This window comes from Trachypithecus francoisi, unplaced genomic scaffold, assembly GCF_009764315.1.
Source record: "Trachypithecus francoisi isolate TF-2019V2 unplaced genomic scaffold, Tfra_2.0 Lachesis_group19, whole genome shotgun sequence".
NCBI lineage: Eukaryota > Metazoa > Chordata > Mammalia > Primates > Cercopithecidae > Trachypithecus > Trachypithecus francoisi.
In genome coordinates, this window is record NW_022681464.1 from 6829183 (window position 1) to 6854259 (window position 25077).

At 52.1% G+C, this 25077-nt stretch overlaps 1 protein-coding gene across 8 annotated transcripts in view; it reads right to left on the minus strand.

Moving 5' to 3' along the window:
- CTIF (cap binding complex dependent translation initiation factor) overlaps positions 1 to 25077 on the minus strand; it is a 340186-nt gene that overhangs the window by 93451 nt on the left and 221658 nt on the right. For 6 of the 8 annotated variants that reach the window (XR_004429165.1, XM_033177797.1, XM_033177791.1 and 3 more), the window contains 2 exons: positions 12838 to 13330; positions 9580 to 9879 (listed from right to left, as the gene is read on the minus strand). Coding sequence is in view for 7 of the 8 variants with exons in the window: in XM_033177797.1 (XP_033033688.1) it covers positions 9580 to 9879; positions 12838 to 13330 (793 nt within the window). In the remaining variant the exon portion in view is untranslated. The remainder of the gene's footprint in view (positions 1 to 9579; positions 9880 to 12837; positions 13331 to 25077) is intronic. The other 2 variants (XM_033177793.1, XM_033177796.1) reach the window with 1 other exon arrangement.

Consider the following 25077-nt stretch of genomic DNA (forward strand, 5'->3'; position numbering starts at 1 on the left):
GGAAAATGAACCCGGGGTGGGGGGTGAGGGCATGCAGGGAAGAGGACACGGTCTGGCAAGAGACACGCGTGATGGTGAAATAATTCCTGACCTGGGTAAAGCTCTTCTGGCCCAGAAGTGAGAGGGAGAAAACCCCAGGCCATTCCCTTCTGTGGCTGTGGCCTGTGCTATCCCCACGCCTGTCTACCCAGGCTCCTTCCTCCCCACAGAAGGAAGCTCCTGGAGCCAGCCAGCTGACGCCTGCTGAATACCTAGTGTGTACCAGTATGGTGGTGGCACACAAAGATGACCCAGACACATGCTTTGCCCCAAGACATCCACGGACACAAGTCTCAGAAAAGAAAAGCTTAAACAGGGGAGCCCAGAAGACTCCATGAAAGGGACACACGGTAAATGTTCAAGGGTCAGAGGAAGGTGAGGTCCCTAGGCTGGGAGATCAGGGAAGGCTTCCTGGAGGAGGCAGATTTGACTAGGAGGAAGAGTACACCTGTCAATCCTGGGCCCACTGCCCATGAAGACAACAGTCTAAAAGCACTCATTGCCGGCCCTCGTTGTTCCACACTTAATCAGCGTAGGAGGGGGAAATGGAAATGCTGCCCAAGACTGAGGCATGGGGTGGTCTTTGGGAATCTAGGATGGGATAAAGTTAGAAGGGCCTCCCAGTTCATCCCACCAGGGCAGGGCACCCACACTGATGGACCCATCTGAGTGCTGTGGCTCAGAGCTGGGGTCCGTGCATGCATTACCTCATTTAAGCTCTACCACAACCCAATCATCCCTCCCAGGACAGAAACGCGGGTGCAGAGACAAGTTTTAAATGCTCAAGATCAGCATCGAGACAGCAGTCAATGCTACCGCACAGGTTTGCTGCTCCTCAGGCCTTAGCGTTGCTGCCTCGGGGCAAGAAATCCTGTCTAGAGAAATGAGATTCAGGGGCATGACCCGCACCTGTCTGCTCCAGATGGCCCAGCTGACCTGATTTGTGAAGCTGCAGGCTGGTCTTGCTCTCCCCTCCTGAGCCACCCACACTCCTAACAACACAGGGCAATGGCCACTTTTCACGGGAAAGGAGTGACTTTTGTCCAAGGCTCACTCAGCCTCTGCCCATCTAGAGTCTCTGACGAGGCCTGTAGTGGACCGCCCATGAGACTTGTAAAAGCCCATTTTTGGCTTTCTCAGGAGCAGGGCTCTCTGTGATTTTGAAGATTATAGCAGTGGTGCAGAGGCAGGAAGCTGGGCACTTGGTTTTGCAGGAAGCTCGCTGGTCCCTGGGGGCCTGGGGTGGTAGTTGGCACAGCAACGGTACCCAAGGCCCCCCTGATGATATGATGACCGGACACCTGGCATGCTGCTGTTCTGGGCACCTTCCAGGACTGGCTGAGGATCGGTGGTCATTTTCTTTCCTCTGCTTATTTTTGGATTCAAAAATCAAAATGCTTGTTTATGATCCAGTCATTGGCTGCTCTGTCTCACTGAGCACTTCAAAGCTCCAGAGAGAGCCACAGGCTTAGCACTCCTGGAAGCCACATGTTCCTCCGCCCCACCCAAACTGAACAGTCAGGGCGATCTGGTCTAAGCACTGACTTTGAGGTATCCCACCTGGGTCCTTGAATGCAATGCTTCAGATTTGCACAGATTGAAAGACCACAGCAGAGGGCAAGTGAACAGAGACATAGAGGATCCGCCACAGTGCATGGTATATAGCAGGTGCCCAATAAGCATTGAGAAGAAATAAAGATTGGAGAAAAGCAGGTCATATTTACTCATTCCAAAGCAAGTGCAGGGCAATGAGGCACACGGCTCCTACCCACTGTGGCTCTGGCAGCAGGGGCAAAGAACATGGATAGGAGTCAGGCATCGGCTCTTCCTGTTGGGGGAGCCCAGGGCTGCCAGAGAATCCTGGGCAGGGGTCAAGCTCCTGTGACTGCTGGCCTCCTGTGATGCCAGGCCAACCTGCCGAGGTCTGTTGATGCCCACCTTCAGGGAAATGTGTGTGGCAACTCTGCATATCCCTTGCAGGGCACGGCCTTCAGCATGGGGACAGATGACCTGCGGGGGGCAGGGCAGGAGCTCAGATGCCAGCCATTTTTAGAAAAACAGCCCTTCTCTGGGCTTTTGCAAGCTTCTGCGCAGCCTGCCCATGGGGAAAGCGGCTTGCACTGCCTCTGGTCCTTTGCTTCAGCCTTTCTGATTTCTAGCAACTGGTGGAGGGGAGCTCGATGTGTATATGGCCAGGCCATTTGCTCAGGCTTTGGAATGCACAGAACAATGTGCTTCTATCCCTGGGTGTGCCTGGCTTGGGCCAACATTAAAATTAGTTTACATGCCTGGAGTGCACATCGGCTCAGCAGTGGGTGTGCAGAAATAAAGGAGGGGGTCTGAGAAGAGGGAAAGGATGCAAGCAGGAAATGGGAACCAGGGCCAGCAGCCTGTGTGGTTTCATAGGGACTAGGGCGAATGGAGAGTGCAGGGGTTACTTCAGGTACCCTTGGCCTCCAGAGGCCCAGAAAGCTCAGAGACTCAGCAACCCCTGGAAACACAGTGGGATCATTCCACAGGTGGACTTTGAAATCCCAACTGATGACTTCCTGAGATGGATTCTTTTTTGTTTTTTAGAGTCTCACTCTGTCGCTCGTGCTGGAGTGCAACAGCAGGGTCCTAGCTCGCTGCAGCCTCGACTCCTGGGCTGAATGGATCCACCTGCCTCAGCCTCTGGAGTAGCTGGGGCTTCAGTAGCAATGCAGCCACACCTACCTAATTTTTTTGTTTTTTTAGAGATGGCGTCTTGTTATGTTGCCCAGGCTGGTCTCAAACTCCTGGTCTCAAGCAATCCTTCTGCCTTGGCCTTGCAAAGTGCTGGGATTACAGGCATGAGCCATTGCTCCCAACCATGATATGGATTCTTGATTTTCCCAAGCTTTTGAGCCTTACACCCTATTTAGGATGTGGCATGGGAGCCAGAAACTCTGGCCAGCCTCGTGATGTTGAGTGAAACTTGCAGCCTCACTGAGCCACTTTCCCCAGTATAAACCTGGGGAGGGATCCCTGCCCTGGAACCTACCTCCGATTCACACATAGGAAAGTGCTCAGAAGAGCTTCAAAGCCCCTCATGCCCCAGGGAGCATTGGTACCCATGACTGATGGCTCTATGCCTCCCTTCCACAGCGATTTCCTGAGTCTCTACTATGACCCATGAAGAAAGGAGCTGGGGACAGCCTATAACTTGGCCAGGATTCTGGCCCTCTAGGAGTTTACAACCTAGACTCCAGGAATCGGTATCAGTCCCCCTCCTCCCTTCCTATGTAAAAGGCAAGAGTTAGGAACTTCAAACTTCTGACAAAGGGGAACGGCTTGATTTTCCAGAGACCTTGAGAGAATCACGAGAAGGAGGTTTTCCCCTTAGGAAGAGAGTTAGAGGAACCGCCCAGGTTTTCTTCCCAAGCCTGAAAACATGGGACAAGGAGAGGGGCAGGAGGACGGGAGAAACAGGGGCTGAAGTGGGGGCAACACACACATCCAGGATGAGGTGAGGGTAAGATACATCTTCAGGCTTGTCTCACACTTGAGAGGTTCACTGATAAGGAAAGCCAAGCCAGAAAATCTTGAGTGCCCCTTCTGGGCTAGAGTCATTCCCAGAGACCCCAGAGTCACCACCCAGTTGAGCTTCTATGTATGAAAAGCCCAAAACACAATGCCTGATGATGACCCAGGAAGAAACTCTGAAGAGTTTCTCTGCTCTTTAGCTCAAGGTCAGCTTTTTAAGGGGCTGTCTTCTAGAAGGTGCTAGAGAAGAGCAATTTATTTTGAAATCTGGTCACACACCAGATTCTGATTTTGTGTTGTCTTTTCACAACAGGCCTGCTGTGTTTACGACTTGGTTGAGATGAATTTTTTTTTTTTTTTTTTTTTCAAAAAAAGGTATCGCATCCTTCTGTTAGATGTGTTGTTGGCAACGGTTGCTAGGGAGAGCTGGGTTCAGTTACAGACACACTGATGCCGGCTCTAATAATACTTTGCTCTGCATAGCTCGGATGCAGACACCTCTTGGCTAAACAGAGCACACACATTTCAACAGAGGAGGGCTTGAACTTGTACTACCCAAGCCTGTCTCAGCAAAGGAGCATTCTCAGAGCCCACGTGGACGTCCCAGGGCAGTGACAGGGCAGTGCTGGGTGGAGGGGGCTCAGGCTTCCATTCTTGTCATTCCAAAGGTCCCATAAAAAGAGGCACACTCGTTCTTCACTTCTCTGAGAAACTGGAGCCCCTTCACCGCCCTGTATCACACCACAATTCCCTGATGAGGATCCAGGGAAACTTTTGGTTCCTTCTCTAACCCAGGCACCCTGGGCAGCCCACATTCTCCTGTAAGTCAGAAACAATCAATGCTCATCATCTAGTTAGTCAGTCTAGTCTGCAGTCAGGACCCTGTAAAGCCGGAGAAGTTGGGAGCCTTGGTGGGAAGGGGTGTAGGGAGACAGGCTGAACTGCGAAGTCCCAGCCTGGCACCGTGGGTGAGAGTGAGGCACTTTTCCTACAACATGTGATAGCTGTTCCAACACATATCCCAGGCCAAGGCAAAGGAAAATGAGAAAAGGAGCTGAGGACAGAGAGAAATGGAGGCAGTGGGAGAGAAGAGGTGGCTTTCATCTCATCAAGGAGGAGGCTCAGAGTGACGATGAGAAGAGCCTGAGGCTGGGGGAGTGGAAGGCATGTTCTCAGCAGCTGAGGCCTCCTGTGTAACGGGGTTCTCCTGCCAGCTCAGGCTTGGAGTTTTCCCCCATGGCTCAGCAAAGAGCCCAGCACCTGGCAGGTATTTCTTGACTGGTTCGCGGCATGACAGGCAGAGCCAGCTGATTCATAAGTGGCCACGATGAAACAGTCTGGTGTCTCTGGGGTGTCTCCTCAATGGCGGTGTTCCCCCCTGGCTAAGGAATGCCCAGATTGTGTCCTTGGAGAACCGAAATAAACTGATTAGGGGTAGGCCCCCTGCCTGCTATGTTTTAATGATTCTCATGCACAGCGAGGCTGAGAACCACTGACCTAAAGAAGAGCCAGTATCTGAAATGCAATATTCCCAGGCCAGACCTCCACTCTGACAATCACACTGGTGAGAGACTGTGCTTTAGTCTGCCCATCTATGAAACAAAGCCACCACCTACAAACCGTCAGTCATTCAATGCCCTGTGACTTCCACTGTGATCCCTGGATGAGAGCACTAGCATCTATCAGGAGCACAAGCCCATCCCAGGCCTCCTGCATCAGAATCTGCATTTAAACAAAATGCCACGTGATTCATATGCATTCCAATTTGAGAACCCCTGACCTAATAAAGACAACATGCTTGGCACATTTAAGAAATGTCTGTTTCATAAACAGAATTTTACTTACAAGGACACTACTAAAAAAAGGGCCACATTGCAGACAAAAAGGAATTGGCTTGGATATAAAAACTGAAGACCATTTTGGAGCTGTGGGATTGGTGACGGGGTCCTCTGAGACCCCGGGGGCTCCTGCACTGTCATGGCTCATGAGAATGGTGCTTCTGGGTTCCTTGAGATAGCAGTGCTGGGTCTGGCTGGGAAGGGTTAAAGGACCTTAGACCTTCTCCCTTCTTCCACCCTGCACTTCCCACTCCGTGGGGGTTGCACCCCAGCTTGGCAAGAGCCCTTATACCTCTGCTGCAGAATGTTGACCACATCTGAGGTTGCCCCTCTCCCTCCATGCTGCTGGCTCGCATCATCAAAGCCCTGGCAGCAAGAGAAGTCAGCCAGGGAGAACCAAGTGTAAAGACCGCTGCTGGGAGCTGTGCTAAGGAGGCACTTCACACCCTGGCCCCTTTGGAGCCTGCATTGCTAAGCGGGGTCCCAGAACTTGTGTGTGGAAGTGGTAGCTGAACCTGATCCTATGGGGCATCTCGGAGGCTGCCAAACCGAACCAGGTGCTGGTTGGGGACCTAGAGCCAGATGGGCCTTGAGTGGATGGAGCTGAGTGCAAACCTCAGTGAGGAAGCAGCGGGGAAGGCTGTGCAGGCCGGGTCTAGAACTGCCTGCCAGGAAGGAATGCAAACATAGCTTGCCAGAAAATGAAGTCAGGTGAAAAAAGACATCCCTGGAGGTGTTAAGAGGGAAAGCTGGTTGTGCTAAGCCCAGCCCATCGCTTTCTTTTCTTGCACCTCTTGGGGTTGGGTGGTGAGGGGCCATGAATTATGCTGCCCAGAAAGGCCCGCTGCACCTCTGTCTCCTTGGCTGCAGAGAGGGGCACAGGGCCTGAGGAGGCTCAGCCAGATGTGGTTCAGGTGTCCTCTGGGCCTTGGAGTCAGGGGGCCACTGTGGGGTCAGGGCAGCCCTGCACCAGCACAGTCCACCTGCCTTCCCATGGCAGCCGAAAGGGCATTGTCTAGCCACCCAGGAGGCTTGAGTACACAGATCAAGCCTCTGGTTATACTCTCAAGGGGCTCCCTCCTTGGCTCACATGAAAGCTGGGACTGCAGGTGGTGAACAGTGGTGAGTGGTGGCCTACATGGACATTTAGATTTCTAAAGACCTGACCCTCAGGTACTCTACCTAGGCAAATGGTTGGCTTCCTCTGCTGTGGGGGAGGGGAGGAGGAGCTGCTCTGAAGCCTCAGAATGTAAGCCGTGACTGCCTTGTGGCGGGGGGGTTCCCTTCGTGCCCTGGATTCAGCTGTCCCTGCAGGCCCCTAGCTCAGAAGAAGGTAGGCTTCCAGCGCCTTCCTTTTCAGACATCCATTTCTCCATGACGACCGAGGGCCCTCTAGCACCAGGTACTGTGCAGCCCCTGGCATACAGAGGTGCAGAAAGTAGAGGGGTTCCCACCTCCCAGAGCCCAAGATAGGAGGGCAGTAACAGCACACACCCCAGTTTGTCACTGTGGATTCACGTGGCCATTGGTTTAAGTTCAACTCCTTCCTCACTGCAAACCTCTTAAGGACAAAGCTGTGCCCATTCACTGTATGCTCAGTCCCCAGGCTGGTGCCTGGCACACTAGGAATACTCAGTGAATACTAGGAGGGTGACTGAACATTGTGGCTACAGGATGAGAGGTGCTGGGACAGGAGAAGGGCCGGTGCTTCCTGGAAAGGGGGGCCTCAGCACCACCTGAAGAAGGAGTGTGAGTTGCTTCGAGGGAGGTGCATGCTCAGAGTGGGACAGAGAAGTGAATTCTGGGCTGGGGGAGAGTCCGTCCATGCAGGGTGTAGTGGGAGGTTCAGCCTGGCTGGTGAGGGGTGGGGAGCAGGATGTGGACTGCCAGTTCTCTGCCCCAGAGACAAGGTGGCACCCACATGGCTGGGTCTCTGGGGCTGGTCCCAAAGCCTGCATCACTCATGACAGACCTACCATTGAGCCACAATATGGGGTGAGCGGGTTTGTGAGGATTTAGGGACCCAGGACAGTTTCCTACCGATGGCAAGGCCTTGGGAGCATGAGAAAGCGAAAGGCTCACACGGGGTCCCTCGTGCCCCTTCCTGAGGCCCCAGCTCATCTCCAGCAGCGCAGAATCAACGGTGCACTGATGAAGGCTATTGTTTGCACTTTCCCAGAGGGAACGATAGAGGCCAAGCTCCAGCTGATGACAAACGAATCAGGTCTGGAATCCTTCCTTCCCAGCTTTCAATTTTGTGTTTTTTCCCTGCCGTAGTGTTTGCCAAACTGTCTCTCAGCACACTAATCCCACAAGAAGTTCTTAGCTGGGGAATGCAGGGGACTTTGTTGAGTTAAACGCAGCCAAACGGGTTCCCTTCCTGCTGGGACATCTGGAGGCTGTCCTAAGCCAGTGCACTTTGTGGTTGATTGAGAGGTGAGTGCAGGGGCCGTAGGGCCCCCTTTGTGGCTGAGTGTTCCCCAGGATGGATGGTCCGCTGGACACTTGTGGGTGAGGCCACTCTTACCACGGCAAGTTGGAAGAAATGCCCGATCTGAGGTGGCCCCTGCAGCCAGCTGCCCTCCCCAAGTGCCCCATGCCCTGGGTGCCTGTCTGCCACTGGGTCTGGCTGGGTTACTTGGAGCTGGCAGCCATTGTCTAGAAGTCTTGCCCCATCCTGGCCCCTTTTTGAAAAACAAAACCTAAAGCCAAGACCATAGGCTGATGCTGTCTCTGACTCGCCTGTGCCAGGTGCTCTGTGGCAGAGAGGCTTCTCCCTGCCCGCCACTCTCCACATGCTCCCAGGACATTCCGGCCTGCGAGGAACATGCCCCATGTGCAAATCCCTCAGGTAATACGGGAATTCGTCACCAGGGGAGTGCGGGCGATCCAGGAATGGGAACTTGATCAGGGCCTGGAGCAGGAGAGAAGCAGCCCAGGCTGGCCAGGGAGGGCTCATGTTGCAGTGAGTGCAACTCACATGCAGAGGAGAGGGTGGGTGGGGATGGAGCCCTGCCGGCTACATGCGGAGGTGGCCTTAGCGGCAACTTTCTCCCAGCTTTTAGGGAAGATGGCAGACTGCGAACCACGTGGTTAAGGTGAGGGTGGCCATGTGCCCTTGTTTACACCTGTTGTCTAGGTATAATTATGAAGTGAACCCCCTTTGACTCTCACAAGTGTTGCAGTTTGGATGATCTATTGTATGGTCAACCTAGTTAAGATGGCTCTGTAGTCTGCCATTCTACTTCATTACTTGGAAACTACCATTTTATCTCACCTGGACTGGCAACTCACTTTGTATCTCCACTAGTCTCAAAATACAAAATGGGAGGAAAGGAGAAATGGCTCTGCCCCAGCCAAGGGTCTCCAAGAACAGTCCCAGGACCTGGTATGGCCACCATCCCATGACCCTGCTATCTCTGCCTGATGTCACCAGTTTTGGGGCCACCAGCTCGTCTGCTACTGTCCATACAGACAAGCAGGTACTTGTAAGATGAAACGTTGCTAAGCTCCGTCCAAGCACACGCGCCCACTCCCACGACACACTCATGCAGATAGAACCACTGGATGCAGGTCTCCATGGAGGAAGCAGTGATCAGGGGTGGGGTTACACTCTCGGAGGTGAAGGGATATTAAGAGGGAAAGAGCAAGGATGAAGACAGTCTTGTATCACCATGCCTTCCCTCCGCCCAGGAGCCCTAGTGTGTCGGTAGACAGACTGTCCCTTTTCTGCTCATGTGTGACTTTGCTCAAACCCATCTCACTACCAGCGATGACCACCTGCACACCTGCAAAGGTCTAAGGATCTGGCTCTGGGTCGAAGGAGGAGGAAAAGAGAAGTCCACAGCAAGTTCATGTCTGCTTGGATGTGGAGAGGTCAAAGCACAAAGCCAGGTTGAGACCAAGAGCCAGCCTCTCATTATGAAAATAGAAAATGGGAAAGGCTGGTTAAACATAAAGCACCTATAAAATTATATTGGTCCATCGTAACCAGGGAGCCCACACATAAACACACACAAATCCAGCCGCTCATTCCTGGTCCCTTGACTGCCTCTGTGTTTTCTATAATTAATCGGGCAAGGGCGGAACTTGGGGAAAGTCCAACTGTGGCCAGAACTCGCAGCCTTCTCGCTAGGAATAACTCACCGAACACAGAGGGGCAGGGGGCGTGGGGTAGTGGCGGCTGGCGTCTGGTTACCTGCAGCATGTTGAGGAGCAGGCTCCGGAACTTGGTTCCCTCCACCATGAAGAGCGCCATCTTGTCGCAGAGCTTGGCGGCGGTGAAGGCGAAGCTGCGGTCGGACACGGCCTTCTGGTAGATGGTGCGCACGATCTCGCCCAGCATCTCCTCGGAGTTGGTGGAGTTCTGGGCCTCCTCCATGAAGGTGGTGAGCTTGGCGTCCACGTCGCTGCTGTTGTTTCGCATGCTGTTCAGGATCTCGATCAGCTTGTCCATCTTATTCTGCTGGGGAGTGGTCGTCTCCACCGCCACTTCATCCTGGGGGTGTCGGAGACAAATGAATGTGCCTGAGTGAAGCCAAGGTCTCTGTGTGGGGGTGGCCTAGTGGAAAAAGGGTGGCCACCCCCAGAAAGCAGGACCAGGCCTGCTTTCCTGGATCTGAGGGTTGGTCCCTCTGGGAACCTCCACCAAAGACCCCTCACGCGCCAAAAGCTCCTTGTTGCCTTTTTTCTTGGCCCCTATGACATCCAGGGCTGATACTGCTTTTGGCTTCTAGCTCCTACCCAGGATTCTCCTATACATTGGCTTTTTTGTTTGTTTGTTTATTTGTCCATCAAATGTCTTAATTTAGAAATGATTTAATGGAGCTTATGAAAGAGGAAATAAGATAACAAATATGAAATCGGGCCAAAGAGAAAATGAGGGTAGGAAGACTTGGTCAGGAAGGCAGGTCAGATCCAAAATGCCCGCAGTGGTGGTTAAAAGCGGCCCAGGCAGTGCCCACCTTGTCCCCCACACCCTCAGCTCTGAATGTCCAAGGAGGACTTGTTCTCTGGACATAGGGCTCCCTGTGGGCACAGCCCTGGCTTTTTGTCCTGTGGAGACTGTGCTGGTCTTCTGTAGACATATGCCACACACGAAGGAATCCTCCCATGTGCCACTAAAACAGTTGGTGCTTCTAGGAGGGACATTACAAGTAAAAAGCCCTACAGCCTTATGAGGTTTCACTGCAACTAGGATCAGATCAGGGGCTTGAAGAAGAAAAAAATGTCATCTTATTGTATTGACTCATTCGTGGTGGCCAAGAATGGGAACAACTTAACTGTGGGGAAGTGAGATCTGGCTGGAAGGGCAGGGTCAGGGTCATGAAATGAGATCCACGCTTGTTCTTCTGTCCCTGACAATAGAAGCTCTGGGCTAGAAGGCACAGACCAAGGCTCTAGATCCCACCCACTCTGTGCCTCTAGCTGTGTTGCTTTGGGCAAGTGATTTCACTCTCTGGATCTCAGTTTCCTCATAGGTAACACGGTGAGGTTAGACGAGAAAATCTATAGCTTTCCTTGAGCCCTTCCATGGTGGGATCGAGTTCCAAGGGCATATAGTCTCTCGCTCGAGAACCGAATACTCAGGAGGCTGAGGCAGGAGAATGGCGTGAACCCGGGAGGCGGAGCTTGCAGTGAGCCGAGATTGTGCCACTGCACTCCAGCCTGGGCGACAGAGCGAGACTCTGTCTCCAAAAAAAAAAAAGGGCTGAATCCTGGGTGAAGGAATAGGGTGTCCTAGTTCTTCTCCTCAAACCCAACCACCTCTTCAGGGAAGGCTACTCTGAGTCCCTGGGTAAAGTTAATAGGACACAACTCCCCACCCCAAGAGACATCTCACGCTTTACCTGTCTCTTGAAAGGGAGAAGGACAGTGTTGCTTTCCCTGATGAAAATGTTTAGGATGTGGCTGGTGGCCACCTAGGATTTACCCTTTTTTAGAGTGAGCAGCTAGCAGAGTGGGGAGTGACCCAGCCTGAGCCTGAGCCCTTGTCTTCTTGATCCAGGAGTTCAGGAGGCCTCGCCTGAGTGGAGTTCTTGAAACTGATCTATAGATCTACCTTCTCTGTTCCATTCCCCCATATACCCCTCTCTCCAGACCATCTGGGCCCCAGGGCAGGAACAGTGGTCTGCATATAGAATAGGAACTACCCACAAGAACACATCTGTACACGTTATCTCATTTAACCTTCACAGTCTCTCAGCAAGGTGTGTAGTATTACACCCATTTTACAGATGAGTAACTGGGGCTCAGGGAGGTTAGGTGACTTGCCCAAGACCACCCAGCCAGTCAAAGGCAAAGTGAGGTCTGAGCCTGCTCAGCTGCGTTCTAAAGCCCGTGCTCTTTCCATTCTGCTGCCCTGCAGTTACATTTAGCAGAACTCTAGAGGATTTGGTGGGGCGGATACTGGGAGCAGCATCTTATCTTCAAGAGTGGATCCAAGAAGAGGTCTGACCTGCCTTATCCTGCCTGAGTGTGGACCTTGGGCCTGGCCTCTGGGGCAAGAGCCTGAGGAAAGACAGCAGTAGGGGAAGATGGAAGAGGAGCCTAGAACATGGAGCTCTGCAGAAGCCCCAGGAGGAAGACTCTGTAGGCCCTGCTGCTGTGTGGGATGGCTGTGGGCAAGTTGGCCTCTCTTAGGACAGGTCCTCTCCAGGGTGACCTTACCTGTGCCCTTGCTGGGCAGTGGGGTCAGGGGTGGTGGTGCTAGGGTGAGCACAGTGGACTTAATGCTGCAAGTACAAATCCCTATCCCTCTTCTGGAGGTTTAGGGTCATCTACTGAAGCTGTGGGCCAGGCCAGGACCAGGGTGCAGAAAGAGGCTCCCGGGAGCAAACGTAAGGAGGCCTCACTCTCGGGTTCATGTTGGCGCAGGCGGGCACCCGCGTGATGCTGAGAATGGAGCCGCCTTACGGTTTGCACTGTAGAGCACTCCCTGGCTGCTAGATGATGAAGGCAGGAAACAGGAAGGCTGGAATGAGCCTGCTCCCACTCTGAACAACTCACCTCTGCCTGGATGGTACTCACCTGTAGAAAAGCTTCAGTCCTTCTTTCATAAACTCCATGTTTCCCCGTTTGGGGAAAAACATGTGTCCCTTCAGCACAAACAATATCTAACCCTAGAAAATGCTCCCTGTACCTCCCCCATCACTCCCAGGCATGCATGTCTTCCCTCGACTCCCTTGGGCTGGGGGCTGGTGCCAAGTGCCTACCCTGGGCCTCTTGGAGGCTAGAGGGTGAAAAGCCCCAGTGTGCTGGAGGGGTTCATGATGGCCCTAGCTGCTGGCAGTGGTGGACCAGTGTGGTGGGTCCCCGCAGTCACAGAAGCCCCTGCTTCCCTGTACATGGCTCCCCAGACCCCCAAACCCACAAGGCTATGCACTGTGCTCACCTACCAAAGTGCCTACCTCTTGCTGTCCTCCCTGGTGCAAGAGAACAACAAAAATTCAATTACCGGTACCTTTTCCTTTAGCCTTCGCCGCAGTCTGTCTTTGGAAGACTGGAGCAGGGTAATTTTGGGCCGCTCCCCAATGCGCTCAGGAAGAATACTGTCTTTGCGTTTTGTCTCAGCCTCTGGCCCCCCTGGCTGCTGCGGGGGCAGCCGCTCGGAAGCCACCAGGGCCAGGGTGTCAGGGCTGCGGGGGGCCTCGAGGCCGCTGTGCCCGGTGTCCCCTGCAGTGTCCTCTAGTTTCGGGCTCTCGATGGTCATGGTCTCTTTGGCATTGCGGTGTGCGCCTGCCTCCCCCTTGTCGCCTGGTGGGTGCTTCATGTTGCCATGGTGCCAGCGCCGGTTCTGGCTGTAGCCGTGGTGAGTGGGCCTCCCTGAGGGGTGGGGTGCTGAGCCCCCCTGGTACGATTTCTGGTGGTCTCTGTTGTGTTTGGCACTGCCTGGCTGGTGTTCACCATGCTGTTGGGGCTTGTTCCCCCCTGGAGGTCTCTGCTGCCGCCTGTAAACGGAAGAGGAAAGACAGAGAGGGCGATCACTGGGCGGGCCGGTCAGAGTCCCTGTGCCCAGCCGCCAGAACAGGAAGTCATTGCCTTGTCCATATATTCATTCTTTTAGTAAACACTTCCTGAGCACCTTCTACGTGCCAGAGTCTGTGACAGCGCTTGGGAATACAGCAGAGAACAGGCGGACGGGTCCTTGCTACTGCAGAAGACCAAAGCCAATTCTTTCCTTAAAATCAGTACTTTATTCACTTATTAGAATATGTGTGAATGCATGCATGTGGAACAAAATTAAAAAGATCCAGTAGCAGATAACAGTGAACCCTCCTGCCTCTGACTCTGTCATCACTTATGGCCTTGGAAGCAGCCGTTCCACGTGTGTGAATCTTCCAGACAGTCTATGCATGTGCCAGCAAAGATGCATACACAGACCTGCTTCTCACAAGCACCTTCCTATGAATGACTATTCACCATAATGCTTTTTGAAAAGTTATATCCCTTTCAAACAACTTTTTTTTTTTTCCTGGAACATTGTCATTGTCACCCCCAAACCCACAAACTAAATATGCCATAAGAAGCTTTTATGAGCTAAATTGTGTCCCCCATCACCCCCCAAAACTTCATATGTTGAAGCCTTAACCCCCAATACTTCAGAATGTGACTGTATTTGGAGATAAGATGTGACAAATCACCTTTAAAGAGGTGATTAAATTAAATGAGTCTGTTAGGGTGGGCCCTAATCCGAATTGACTAGTGGCCTTATAACAAGAGGAACCTTTGACACACAGAGACACCAGGGAGGCTACATGCCCAGAAGAAAGACCACATAGAGACACAGCAAGAAGGAGACCATCTGCAATTCAAGGAGAGAGGCCTCAGAAGAAATCAACCCCACTGACACCTTCATCTTGGAATTCCAGCCTCCAGAAGTGTCAGAAAATAAAATGCCTGTTGTTTACACAGCCCCAGCCCAGTCTGTGGTACTCTGTTATAGCAACCTAGGATACAGATACAGAAGGAATATTTAACATGATGGGTGTAGGTCAAGACAGGCTCATCTGACAACACTCTGTAAGCACAGGGAACAGGTATGAGTTGTGCACCAGGAACAATCCCCAAACTTTTGAGTTGTGGCCAAAAGACAAGTAAAGAGGTGGTGAGGGGCATTCTCATGACCCTTCTGGCTGGCTCGAAGGCTGCTTCCTGCCACTCAAAGCACTACTATGTTCAAACTCCATCTTACCCTCAGGGTGTTTTCCATGCCACAATTTTACTGGAAGTGCAGCTGGAGCACAAGATAAGCATGAATTCCTCAAAGGTTGTAAAATAGTGGAAAGATTTTGCAGAAAGATAACATAAACTTCTAAAGAATAAGCTCTGCACCTCCTCCGTGACCTATCTTGGGTACCACAGACCTTCATTGCACAGCATGTTTTGAACAAATTGTATTTATTTACTTACAACTTACTGCTTATTACTTATATAAATTCAATTTTAATATTTACTTGATACATTTTATCTGTGAAAAATTGAGGGTATCCTGGGTTGGGTTGGGATTAAATGCATTATTTTTTTCCCACTAAAATTAATAAAAACAATTTTTTTCATTGAAAAGCCACCATTGAAAAGCTTAGTAGCTCATTATCCCCAATGGGGATGACAGTCCCTTTGATCCCACCCTGTTGGGGTGTTGGGTACCTTGCCCCTCATTGGACCTCCAGTGGAGTGGTGGGTGGGAGTGGGGCTACAGTTCCTGCAGGGGTGTTTGGCTGGAGGAAAGTAGCTACTGTCTCGAGTTTTCTATCTTGCTAGGCTGCCCCTTTCCTGGTCCTCTGGCCAGAAAGAGTAGGCTTTTGTTGGGGCTCCGTTTGTCTGCTCGGGCCTCACGGTGTTTCTGGGTCTCCAGTTTCTTTAGCTCCAAGTCTGGGATATCTGAGCCAAGAGGAAAACCCCAGGAAATCACCTGTGTGTCATTCTTCAGCTCCCAAGGTCCCTGACCTGTCTGTCTTCTTTCTACCTTTCGGAGTCTTCTTAGGTTTGTTTTTATATACAGTGTCCGAGGTTTGTGGTTGTCTGTATTTATTTCCGTAATTTAAGAATCATTATTACAATATCTGTAAAACTCTGGCACCCTGAACTGAATCCTGCTGACTAGGCATGCCCTGGGCCCTTCTCAGGAGGCCTGCATGACATTTTTCATCCCTGGTGTCCAAGTTCAATCTTATTGGGTTCTGATATACATTCCTGGGCAAGGGCACTGTTGCCTTGACATTTGGGTGGGAGAGACAGCCCCTCCATTCCCAAATACACCTCCCTCCTCAATGGCATTGCTGAAATATTCAGTTTCACTCCCCATGGCAGGGTAGGAGCTATCAGCACCAGCACCTGGAGAAGAGTTGGGCCCCATCAGAAAAGTGGGGCCCTTGAGTCAGGTTCCTCCCAGTGATTCTACCACCAACTGGCCTTCCGATTACCCAGCCCAGCCCACTCCCAAATACCTGAGTCAGCGTGGAGAGCTGCAGCCCTCATTCTGCAGAGTGTAAGGCAACCCCCATTGGAGAGCCCAGCAGAAACTGTGGCCCACAGACCACTCCTCAGGGTGCCTGGTGCCTGTGACTTTTTGTGAATTCTCCCTCCTTTAACTTCTCAATTACTTTCAACTAATTGCTCCTTCCATGCTCTTTGTTCTTTCAATGTCTTTCAATGTGAGTTATTTTTAAGCCCAGAGAGGAACCTTGGAAATTCCCTGGCAGATAATAATTGATTCTCACAACTTTTGTCATCCTTATTTAGCATTTTTGTGGCGCCTGCAGCTATGGCCCAAGAAACGTCCCCAAAGGATGGTTGACCAAGCCCTTCCCAACATCCGTCTTGAAACTGCCTGGTTTCCCACTTGCCATATCAGGGATTTCCCTCTCTCTACCCAGTGCACTCCTCCACCCCCAGAAAAGAAAACAACTTCTGTCTACCTGGAGGGGGAAGGAAGTAATTGCTACACGGCTGGTGGTCAGGGGCTCCAGAAAGAAATCAGCTGGCTCCTGCAGGGCTTCTGCAGTTCATTCCTGGAAATCTGGAGGGACCCGGAATTCCATGTCTTCCTGGTTCGAAAGAGCTTGAAGCCAGCCAGTCCTGACAATCTAGCAGTGGCCAAGAATGCCCCAGGCCACTTGGCACTAGTGGGAGTGCTCAGGCTCACCCTTGCTGGGCGGCAGCTCCTTTGTACATGTGGAAAGCCATCCTTAGTTGGGAGGGAAGCCAGGGAGTCCACCTCAAGTGTTCCCTCCTAATTGGGTAGGCAAGACTAACAGGTTCAAAAGAAGGAGGTCTTGATATGGAGCTAAATGGCAGATAGAAGCAACTGGGTGAGCCCCGGGAGGGCAGAGGAGAAACCAGATGCCACTGGAGGAAGAGGCACTAAGATTGTCCCTCTGTCCTTCCTTTTCCTTCTTCCTGCACAAGGCCTTGCTTAGTTCTCAGGGCAAGTAATTGTTGGGACTGGTCTCTGAGTGCAGGCGGGCCAAGAACCTTTCTTCCTATTCAACAGATAAGACAACTGAGGCTCCATGAGGTGCACTCCCACAGCAGAGGGACTGCCATGGGCTCCAGGAGTGGGCTAAGCCTGTCAACTAATCACAGCACCTTGCAGCCACCTCCCTTCTGTCTCCCAGTCTCCTTTATAGCCTCCTTGGCTGGCAGTGACCTCTACTAATGGAGAGAAAGGGCTGAATGGCCACTGAGACCTCGGTGGTGATAACTGCTTGAGGTCCAAGTTATTTGCCAGAGAAGGAGCCAAGAGGGCCGCTAAGGGCACTGGAACAGACTTGGGGTTGGGCCTCGTTCTCCAACAATGGAGACCCAGGCTTCCCTGCTCTGGCCATTCACAAATATTTGTCAGCGGTCGTTGGCTGGGCCAGCCAAGACCAGCTCCTCTCTCTTCTGTGTTTGCTGGCGCTGGGTTTCGTCGATACCTTCATTCAGGGGCCAGCTGGCTGCTCCCCATGAAACCTGTGGGTTTGGGGTTTGGCTGGGCCAGGGATGAGCCACTTTTGCTCCCAGAAACCCGGCAAGGAGACTGCACCTGGTCTCAGACACATGGATATGTGGGTCCTGGGTTGGGAAACAGAGCGGACACCCGGTTTTGCAGCCCTGCAAGCAAGAAGGGCAAAAACCTATCTCTCTGCCTCTTTACTTCTGGGGAAGTCTTCCCTGGGTGAGGAAGAATGGCCCAGGAGATAAGACTAATATTCCATTTGTGCTACTGGCAACACCTGCTGTTGGGAAAATAATGCTTTTGATTTATTTATTTTTTTGAGAATGGAAATTGTCAGTTTATGCTTTTTCCATCGTTCATTTAGTTTATTCTTTCTTCTTTGGGTTCTGAAATCAGATGTCTTGTTTGACTCTTAAGACTGCTCTGTTTTATACAAAAAAAACAAAAATGTTCTCAGAACACCCCAGCTGCATTTTGGGAGGTGGGTGTAGGGAGAATAACTTCAAATTTTGTTTTAAAAAAATGGTTTTAACATCAGTCCAAATGGAGACAAATGTCCCTCTGTTCGTTTTTTATTTCATAATCGTTCCCAACTAGATATTCTGAGGGCCACTGACTTATTATGGTTCTCTCCATGTCGGACACTTTACCACATAATTTGTAGGTCTGCTTAAAAATTTCTGAAAGCAAAATTCCTAGGGCAAGTGGTTTTAAAACTATGCATGGGCTCATATTTCTTGCCTTCAGGAAAAGTGATGACTGCTTATTACCAGCGTAGGCACCTCCACTCCTGCCCACCTACACATGCCCTGAGTGAGCTCTGCCTGCCCTGGCCCAGCCACTTGGGACAATTCAAGAGTTGCAGTGAGGCTCGGAGGCACAGGCACCAGCAATTTCGTTGCAGCTCAGGGGCTGCTTAGCCAAGCGACGGCATATAGGACCCAGGAACAAAAGTCGCCACACACACCCACCCCAGTTTGCAGAATGATGGAGAAGCCTAAAAAGGAAAAGTATAAGGGAGGGGAGGTTTTCTTCCCTCATGAGGGAGTCAACCAAGGGACATCATGGCATTGGCTGATGAACCCTCAGAGACAAGGATCACAGTGACCTGCACTAACAGCACCCATGGTGCGCACAGGGCTGAATCGGATGATGGGTGTCCCCTGAAGGACACTCCTTGCCAGGTCTGTCTGGGGGATGGCAGCCTGCACAGAGCCTGGCACTGTGCCACTCAGTTTCGTGGGCGGGGTGATCTCACCTCTCTGTGTCTGTTTCCAGCTGTGCCAGTCCCCACCTGAGGGGCAGTTGTGAGGATTACATGAGTTACAGCATGACGGATAAGAAAACCAAGGTCTGGACAGGTTGCTTTGTTCTTCTAGGGTTGCCCAGCTAGTTAGTGGCAAAGCCCTCATGGGAACTCAGATCTGTTTCTGCTGTAACGCGCCATATGACTGGATTTAACAATTACTTATTGGAGATCTCAGTGCTCTTTGGAGAACTGGGGGCATCGCTACAAAGCTTAGGCAACACACAGGCCCTGTAATTGCCAGGGCCCATCATTATCATCATGGCAGCAACAGCAGCACTGGACCAGCTGCTTCCCGAACACTCCCTCCTGACAACCCTGAGAGGTGAGGGCCAGCATGCGTCAGAAACACTCCTGCCACCGTGGGCGGCCAGCCAAGCTGCAGACTCTCCCGCTCCCATAGATTCTGTGGCTCTCTTTGCTCAGAGTTGGGCGGAAAACAATTGAAGATTGAGGTCTTTGCCAGCCTAGGCAAAAGTTCACGTAAGAAGTGTGGTGTCTCACTGCATGGACTCAAAGCTTTAGAAATCAGATGTTTACCTCGCCGAATGATGCTCTGGAATAGAAGAAAGGTCTGACTGGTACCTCTGTACCCTACAGGCAAAGACTTTTCTCACCAACTGTAGAATGAATGAATGAATGAACAATAAATGATGCAGAGAAAGGCTGGTTCATTGTTGTTTCATTAATTAAACACATGCTGAGACTCTGTTCTGCCCAGAGGTTAATCAGAGATGTCAGTGGGTTCACCTGAGGGCACATAGCTCCTGCAGCCCTCTGAGAGAAGTTGGGGTGGAGGCAGGGTACGTGTGTGACAAAGCTGTTCAGCTGTCCCTACGGAGTCCTTCAGCACTCCCCCACTCCCATCCAGGTCTTAAGGTCCAGACCTGAGCGGGAGCCTTCCCCAGCTCCCAGGGTCCCACCCGAGCCCTCCAGACTCCTGATACGATTACAGTCTGGAACGCCCTACATCACACCCACGTCTCTGCCACCGGAGTGTCTTGTGTGTGCCTCTGAAATGCTCCCAAACCATCCACTTTCTTCAGATGAGGCAGAGCCTTCTTTCTCTCTTCCTCATGGTCTGGGGAGGGGCAGCAATGACTCCAGTGCCCAGGGCTGCTGCCTTCATGAAGCTGAGCGCCCATTTGGAGAGGCAGATGTGAATACATTAGTTACAGAAAAAGGTCTCCAGCTTCATCCCAGGAGTCACGAAGGAAAGGAAGCAGAGAGCAGCACAGGCCTACGTCCTACTCTGGCCTGGAGGCAGGACTGGCCACGTAATGAGTGGAACCTAGTGCAAGATGAAAATGTGGGCCCCTGGTTCAAAAGCTATTGAGAAAGTCAAGACAGTCCCATCAGAGCATAAACCAAGCGCAGGCCCTGGACTCAGGCAATTTACACACTCTAAGCGTGGCCCTGAGAGGCCACAGGACTCAAACTCACATCACAGGGATGCAAAAGAATGGTTCATAGCTAACATGTAGGAAGCAGTTACAGTGAGCCAGGCATGGCTTTCGTTTAACCCCAAAAGAAGCATTACTGTTCACCCCATTTTACAGAGAGGTCTTCAAGGCACAGAGAGGGTAAGAAACTTGCCCAATGCCACACAGCTTGCACCAAGCAGCGCCTGGGTTTGAACTTAGGCAGTTTGGCCCCCGAATGTGCGCCCTCAGCCACCATACTGAGGGTGCTGAGAGTGTAGGGCAGCTTGCATACCATTGCTGAGCCACTAAACCCAAATTCAGAGGACCACAGGCCTCAGCCAAAGTCAGCAAGGAGGGAGCCGTGGGCTGTCCTATGGCAGTGTGTGGTGCAGAAGCAAAGGCGGAGGGCTGAGCCAGGGCCTGCTGGGAATGGGGAGGCTGGGACTGGTGAGGGGAGAGCCTGGGAGGGCTCTGGATGGGAGGGTTGGAGATCCAGCCAGCCAGCCTTGGCTCCACTGCGTCTGGGGAAAACCACAGAAGCCGCTGCAGCCCTTGGTTTCCATCTGTGCTGGGAACAGCCCTTTCCCACCACAGTCTGCTGGTTCCTGTGGCTGGGGCCTGCGGGGCAGGGCTGGGGGTTTGTTTTTGGGGTGGCCCCTCTGGCTTCATTGCTGCCTCGTGGTGAAGGGAGGAAAGCGTGCAGACTCCTGCCACCTTCCTCCATCTTGGGGCAGCACACAAGGCCAAGGGAAAAAGGCTTTCTTGGGGATATTCTATGGGGTTCTGAGCTTCACTCAACTGCGGACCCATTTCTGAGGCCTCCTCTCAACCCCACTGGAAATCCAGGGCTCTTGGCCCACATTGCCCAGAACCGGTTTGCTGGGCAGCTTTGGCCAACCACTCAACTCCCCGTGGCTCAGTGTTCCCACCTGCAGAATGGGGAGACCAACCCCGACTCAGGTTCTTAGGGTGGCCTCCCACCTACAGGACTCCTGCCTGGATCACAAGGCTAGTCTGAGGCTACAATGAAATGAAGCCCGGGAAAGCCTGTGGGGAACAAAAGCACGTTCTAAATACGAGGTATTATTTTTGTTCCAGGGTGAATCCAGCATTCCAAGAATCCTCAGCCTCAAAAGTTCTGAGGCAGCGTGATGTCATGGGAAGAGCACGCGGCTGCCCTGGGGAGTCGCCAGGCTCCGCGTGAACCTGGTGAAGTGTTTCCAGGGGAAGGCCCTCGCCCTTCCGCTCAGCCTGCCAAGGCCTGCAGTCTCCCAGATCTGGCCCATGGCCCCTCACTGCAGCCTGCTGGTGGCTCTGGGCATCCCCCGAGCTTCACAGTAGTTCCTGGAAGTTTGAAGTACGAACTTTGGAGCCAGATCCCCAGAGTTCAAATCCTGACACTGCACTTTTAGCTGTTCAACTTTGGGCAAGTTCCTTAACTGCTCTGTGCCTTAGCTTCTTCCCCTTTAAATTGGGAAGAAATAGAAAACCCATCTCATAGGGTTCTTGAGAGTTTTAAAGGACTTGATATAAGTGCTATATTAGTGTTTGTTTGTAATATTATTATGCTGTGGGTTTTCCAAGCAATAGAGCACGAATCCTCCAGCTATGCAGAGGGAGGGATCACACTATGCACCCATAGTACAGATGGGAAGACTGGGGCTGTTTCAAATGTTAGGTCAAGGAAGAGACCCCAGGATGTCTGGCTTCTCTTCTGGTTTTGGGCTCTAAGGGCTGAGCTTTGGGCGTAGTTTCCCACCATGAAACGCTTCATCACCCAACATTCACTACCATCGTCCTGAGGGAAATACTGTGACGGGGTCCCCACAGCTTGGGGTCCACCTTCAGTGACTTCCTCTACCACCAGCCCAAAGCCCAGCCATTTGAATCCACCATAGCTGGCCTCGGTACCCTGGCCGATGGGCCTTAGCTGGCCCTCTGCCGTCTCACTCACCCCACGAGTTGATTGACCTAGAAGTTGCTCTCCTGGAAGTCACCCTTTCTTGCCTGTTTTAATCTCACCACCTCGGCGTGGTGGAACAGCCCTTAAACTAGAAAAGCTAGGACCAAGAGGAAGGCACATGGAGAGAAAGTCGCCTAAAAGTTCTTTAAAATCCCAGGTGCAACCAATCATGGAGCCTGTCTGAAAAAAGAGGGTTGGGGAGGAGCGGCCAGTAGAGGCAAGGCTCAGAGATGCAGCCTGGACTCACTTAACGAAGGAACTTTCTCATGGGGATGGCTGCCCCACAGCAGAAGGGTCTGTCGGGGGACATGGTGAGCTTCCTGTCACGGGAGGTGTCTGATCACTGGCCAACAGTTAGAAACCGCAGTGCCCTATACCTCACTAATTAGCTAGTGCCTATTCGGCAACCAGCACATCATCCAGGAAGCCCTCCTGGACCTCAGCAGCCCTCTAAGGAGTTCTCATCTGGAGGGACAGCCTGATGTGGTGACAACTTGAAAGCTGGACACCCTTGGGTTCATATGCTAGTTTTGCCCTGGTCTCGCTCGGTGGTCTTGGACAAGTCACTTAACTTCTCTGCCCCTCTGTTATCTAATCAATCAAATGGCCCTCACAACAGCTATGCACATGGTAGCTGTGAGGATGGGGTGCGCTGATCTCCGGGAGGTGCCTTCCCAGGGAATGGGCCTGACTCCATTGTCCCACGCTGTCCCACACCTCTGGGTTTCTGGCTTTCCTTCCACTCTCAGGGCTGGAGTGAAGGTGGAGTAAAGGTGTAGTGATACTCAGTTTAGCACCATCATTATCCCTTCCTCTTTCCCTCCCTCCCTTCGTCCCAAGTCACCATGGTACTCAGATTTAACAAACACTGAGTGGCCCCCCACCTGCTGGGGACACACATGTTCCCCCTTGATCCTTACAGCAACCCTGGGGGAGCCTTTCCCCCTTGGGAGAGGTTGAGCAGCAAGCCCTTCCAGGACCAGGGCCTGAACCCCCATCTTGCGCCTGTGCTCTTCACTCCAAGAGACTGACCCATCTGTGCTCTTCTAGAAAAACTTCCTCACTGCTATTTAAAATCATCTAGTAGGAATAACTGAGAAAATGCAAAGGACTGGGCATTTTAATTCGTCAAAGTCCATCTTGGGACTGGTGGAAAGGGCTGCTTTCTCCATTACTTTGGCCATTGATGGGGTGACTTGCAGCTGATAACAAAAATCTCCTTTTTTGTTAAATTGTTATTATTATTATTTCTTAGAGTCAGGGGTTTGGGTTTTGCTCTGTTGTCCAGGCTGGAGTGCAGTGGCATGACCATAGTTCATGCAACCTTGACCTCCAGGGCTCAAGTGATCCTCCCACCTCAGCCTTCCAAGTAGCTAGGACTACAGGCTCGTGCCACCATGACTGGCTAATTTTTTTTTTTTTTTTAATTTTTATAGAGACAGGAGTTTTGCTATGTTGCTAATGCTGGTCTTGAACTCCTGGGCTGAAGCCCTCCATTTACCTTGGCTTCTCAGAGCACTGGGATTATAAGCGTGAGCCGCAGCTCCTGGTGGCAAAATTCTCTTGAACGAGCCAATTTCTCTTCCCCCAGACTTTCTGAATGAAGTGTTTCACTTCAAGGCCTGGGCATGAAACCGAGTAGTGACCCCAGGACTCCGAGGTGTCAGGAGCTTCCCTAGGACGATGAACACGCCTCAGCAGCTTGAGCTGTGTGTGGGCCACCACCCTGTTGGCTCCAGTGCAGGCCCTTCCCCTGCCCAGCGCACCTCTCTACTTCTGGCGAGAGGCCCTCCATGCAAGCCTGCCTACTGCGGTTTCCCAAGATTCTTAGCCAGGAACCCATGGGGAGCCTGCTGGGGCAGGAGATGGGGCACTGGAGGCTCAGCACTGGTTGGCAAGCTGGCCAATGGTAGCCTCCTCACCCATCACAGTTTATTCTTGATTCACTGAAAACCACATTTCATCCAACGAATGAAGAATGTTGCTTCTCAGGCTGGCCTCTCCCCTGAGATCTGGGTAGAGCCACATACCAGCTTTTGAGTCTTCCTTTGCAATCCTAAAATCTGATGAGACTCTGGTGTATTTGTTATGCATAGGGGCTCAGGTTGCCACAAAGCAACATAACATATGGTTCCTGCCCTTGGGGATCTTAAAATCTAGCGGCAAAATTGCTATGTCTACTCAAAGAACCATCCACCACAGCATGGGAAAGACAAGGGGTCTGGTGAGTTCTCGGGGTGAGGTTAGGGAGGGCTTCCTGGAGGAGGTGAGGTAATGGAAGGACCCACAGAACCAAGAGGAATACCTTGAAAAATAAGAGTAGAGACACTGGCAGTGGTTGGCGGTTGGATGGAGACAGAGAAGTAGTGGGGATGAGAGGATCCCCTTAGACTGCCGGGGAACTCAGCTCCATCCTGGATCAGGTGCCAGGGTGCTGGACTCAGCATTTTTGACCCAGGCTTTCAAAGTCTCTGTTTCTGGATGAAGAGACCATGCCACACTGAGGCCTCTCTCCTCTGTCCATCCTGCTGTGTGGCCTATCATCTTGCCACGCTCTGACCTGAAACTTTGGTGACAATGCTCCCTCTCACCTAATTCCTGACTCCTCCTGGCCAGCCTGGCCCTCCTGTCTACCAGGCAAGAGCTAGAGAGGCGGTGCCACCATCATAGTGCCTCATCTGCTTGTCCCTGTGCCTGATCTTCCACACCCATCAAGACCCTCCCCACACGTTCTCACTTCAATCAGTATGCACGGAGTACTTCATCAGGCCAGCAATCTGTGACCCTGGTGTCCCAAACATAAGCGTTCCAGAGGAGTGCAGCACAGGAGAGACACTTTTCAAGAGGGAAAGCGTGGAGCCTGGGGCACCTCTGAGAGCAGACAGGTGTGGTGGGTGTGCCTGGGGGTGGAAAACAGCTAACAGCCCGAGCTAAAAGTTCTGACCACAGGGTGATGATAAACCTTGTCCACATTCCCTCTGCCTTGGGCTGGCCCTGGGAGGGGATGCCAGCCCTTGTTGGGGAAAGGCCCCCACGTGAAGCAAAGATGACCCCACAGATGG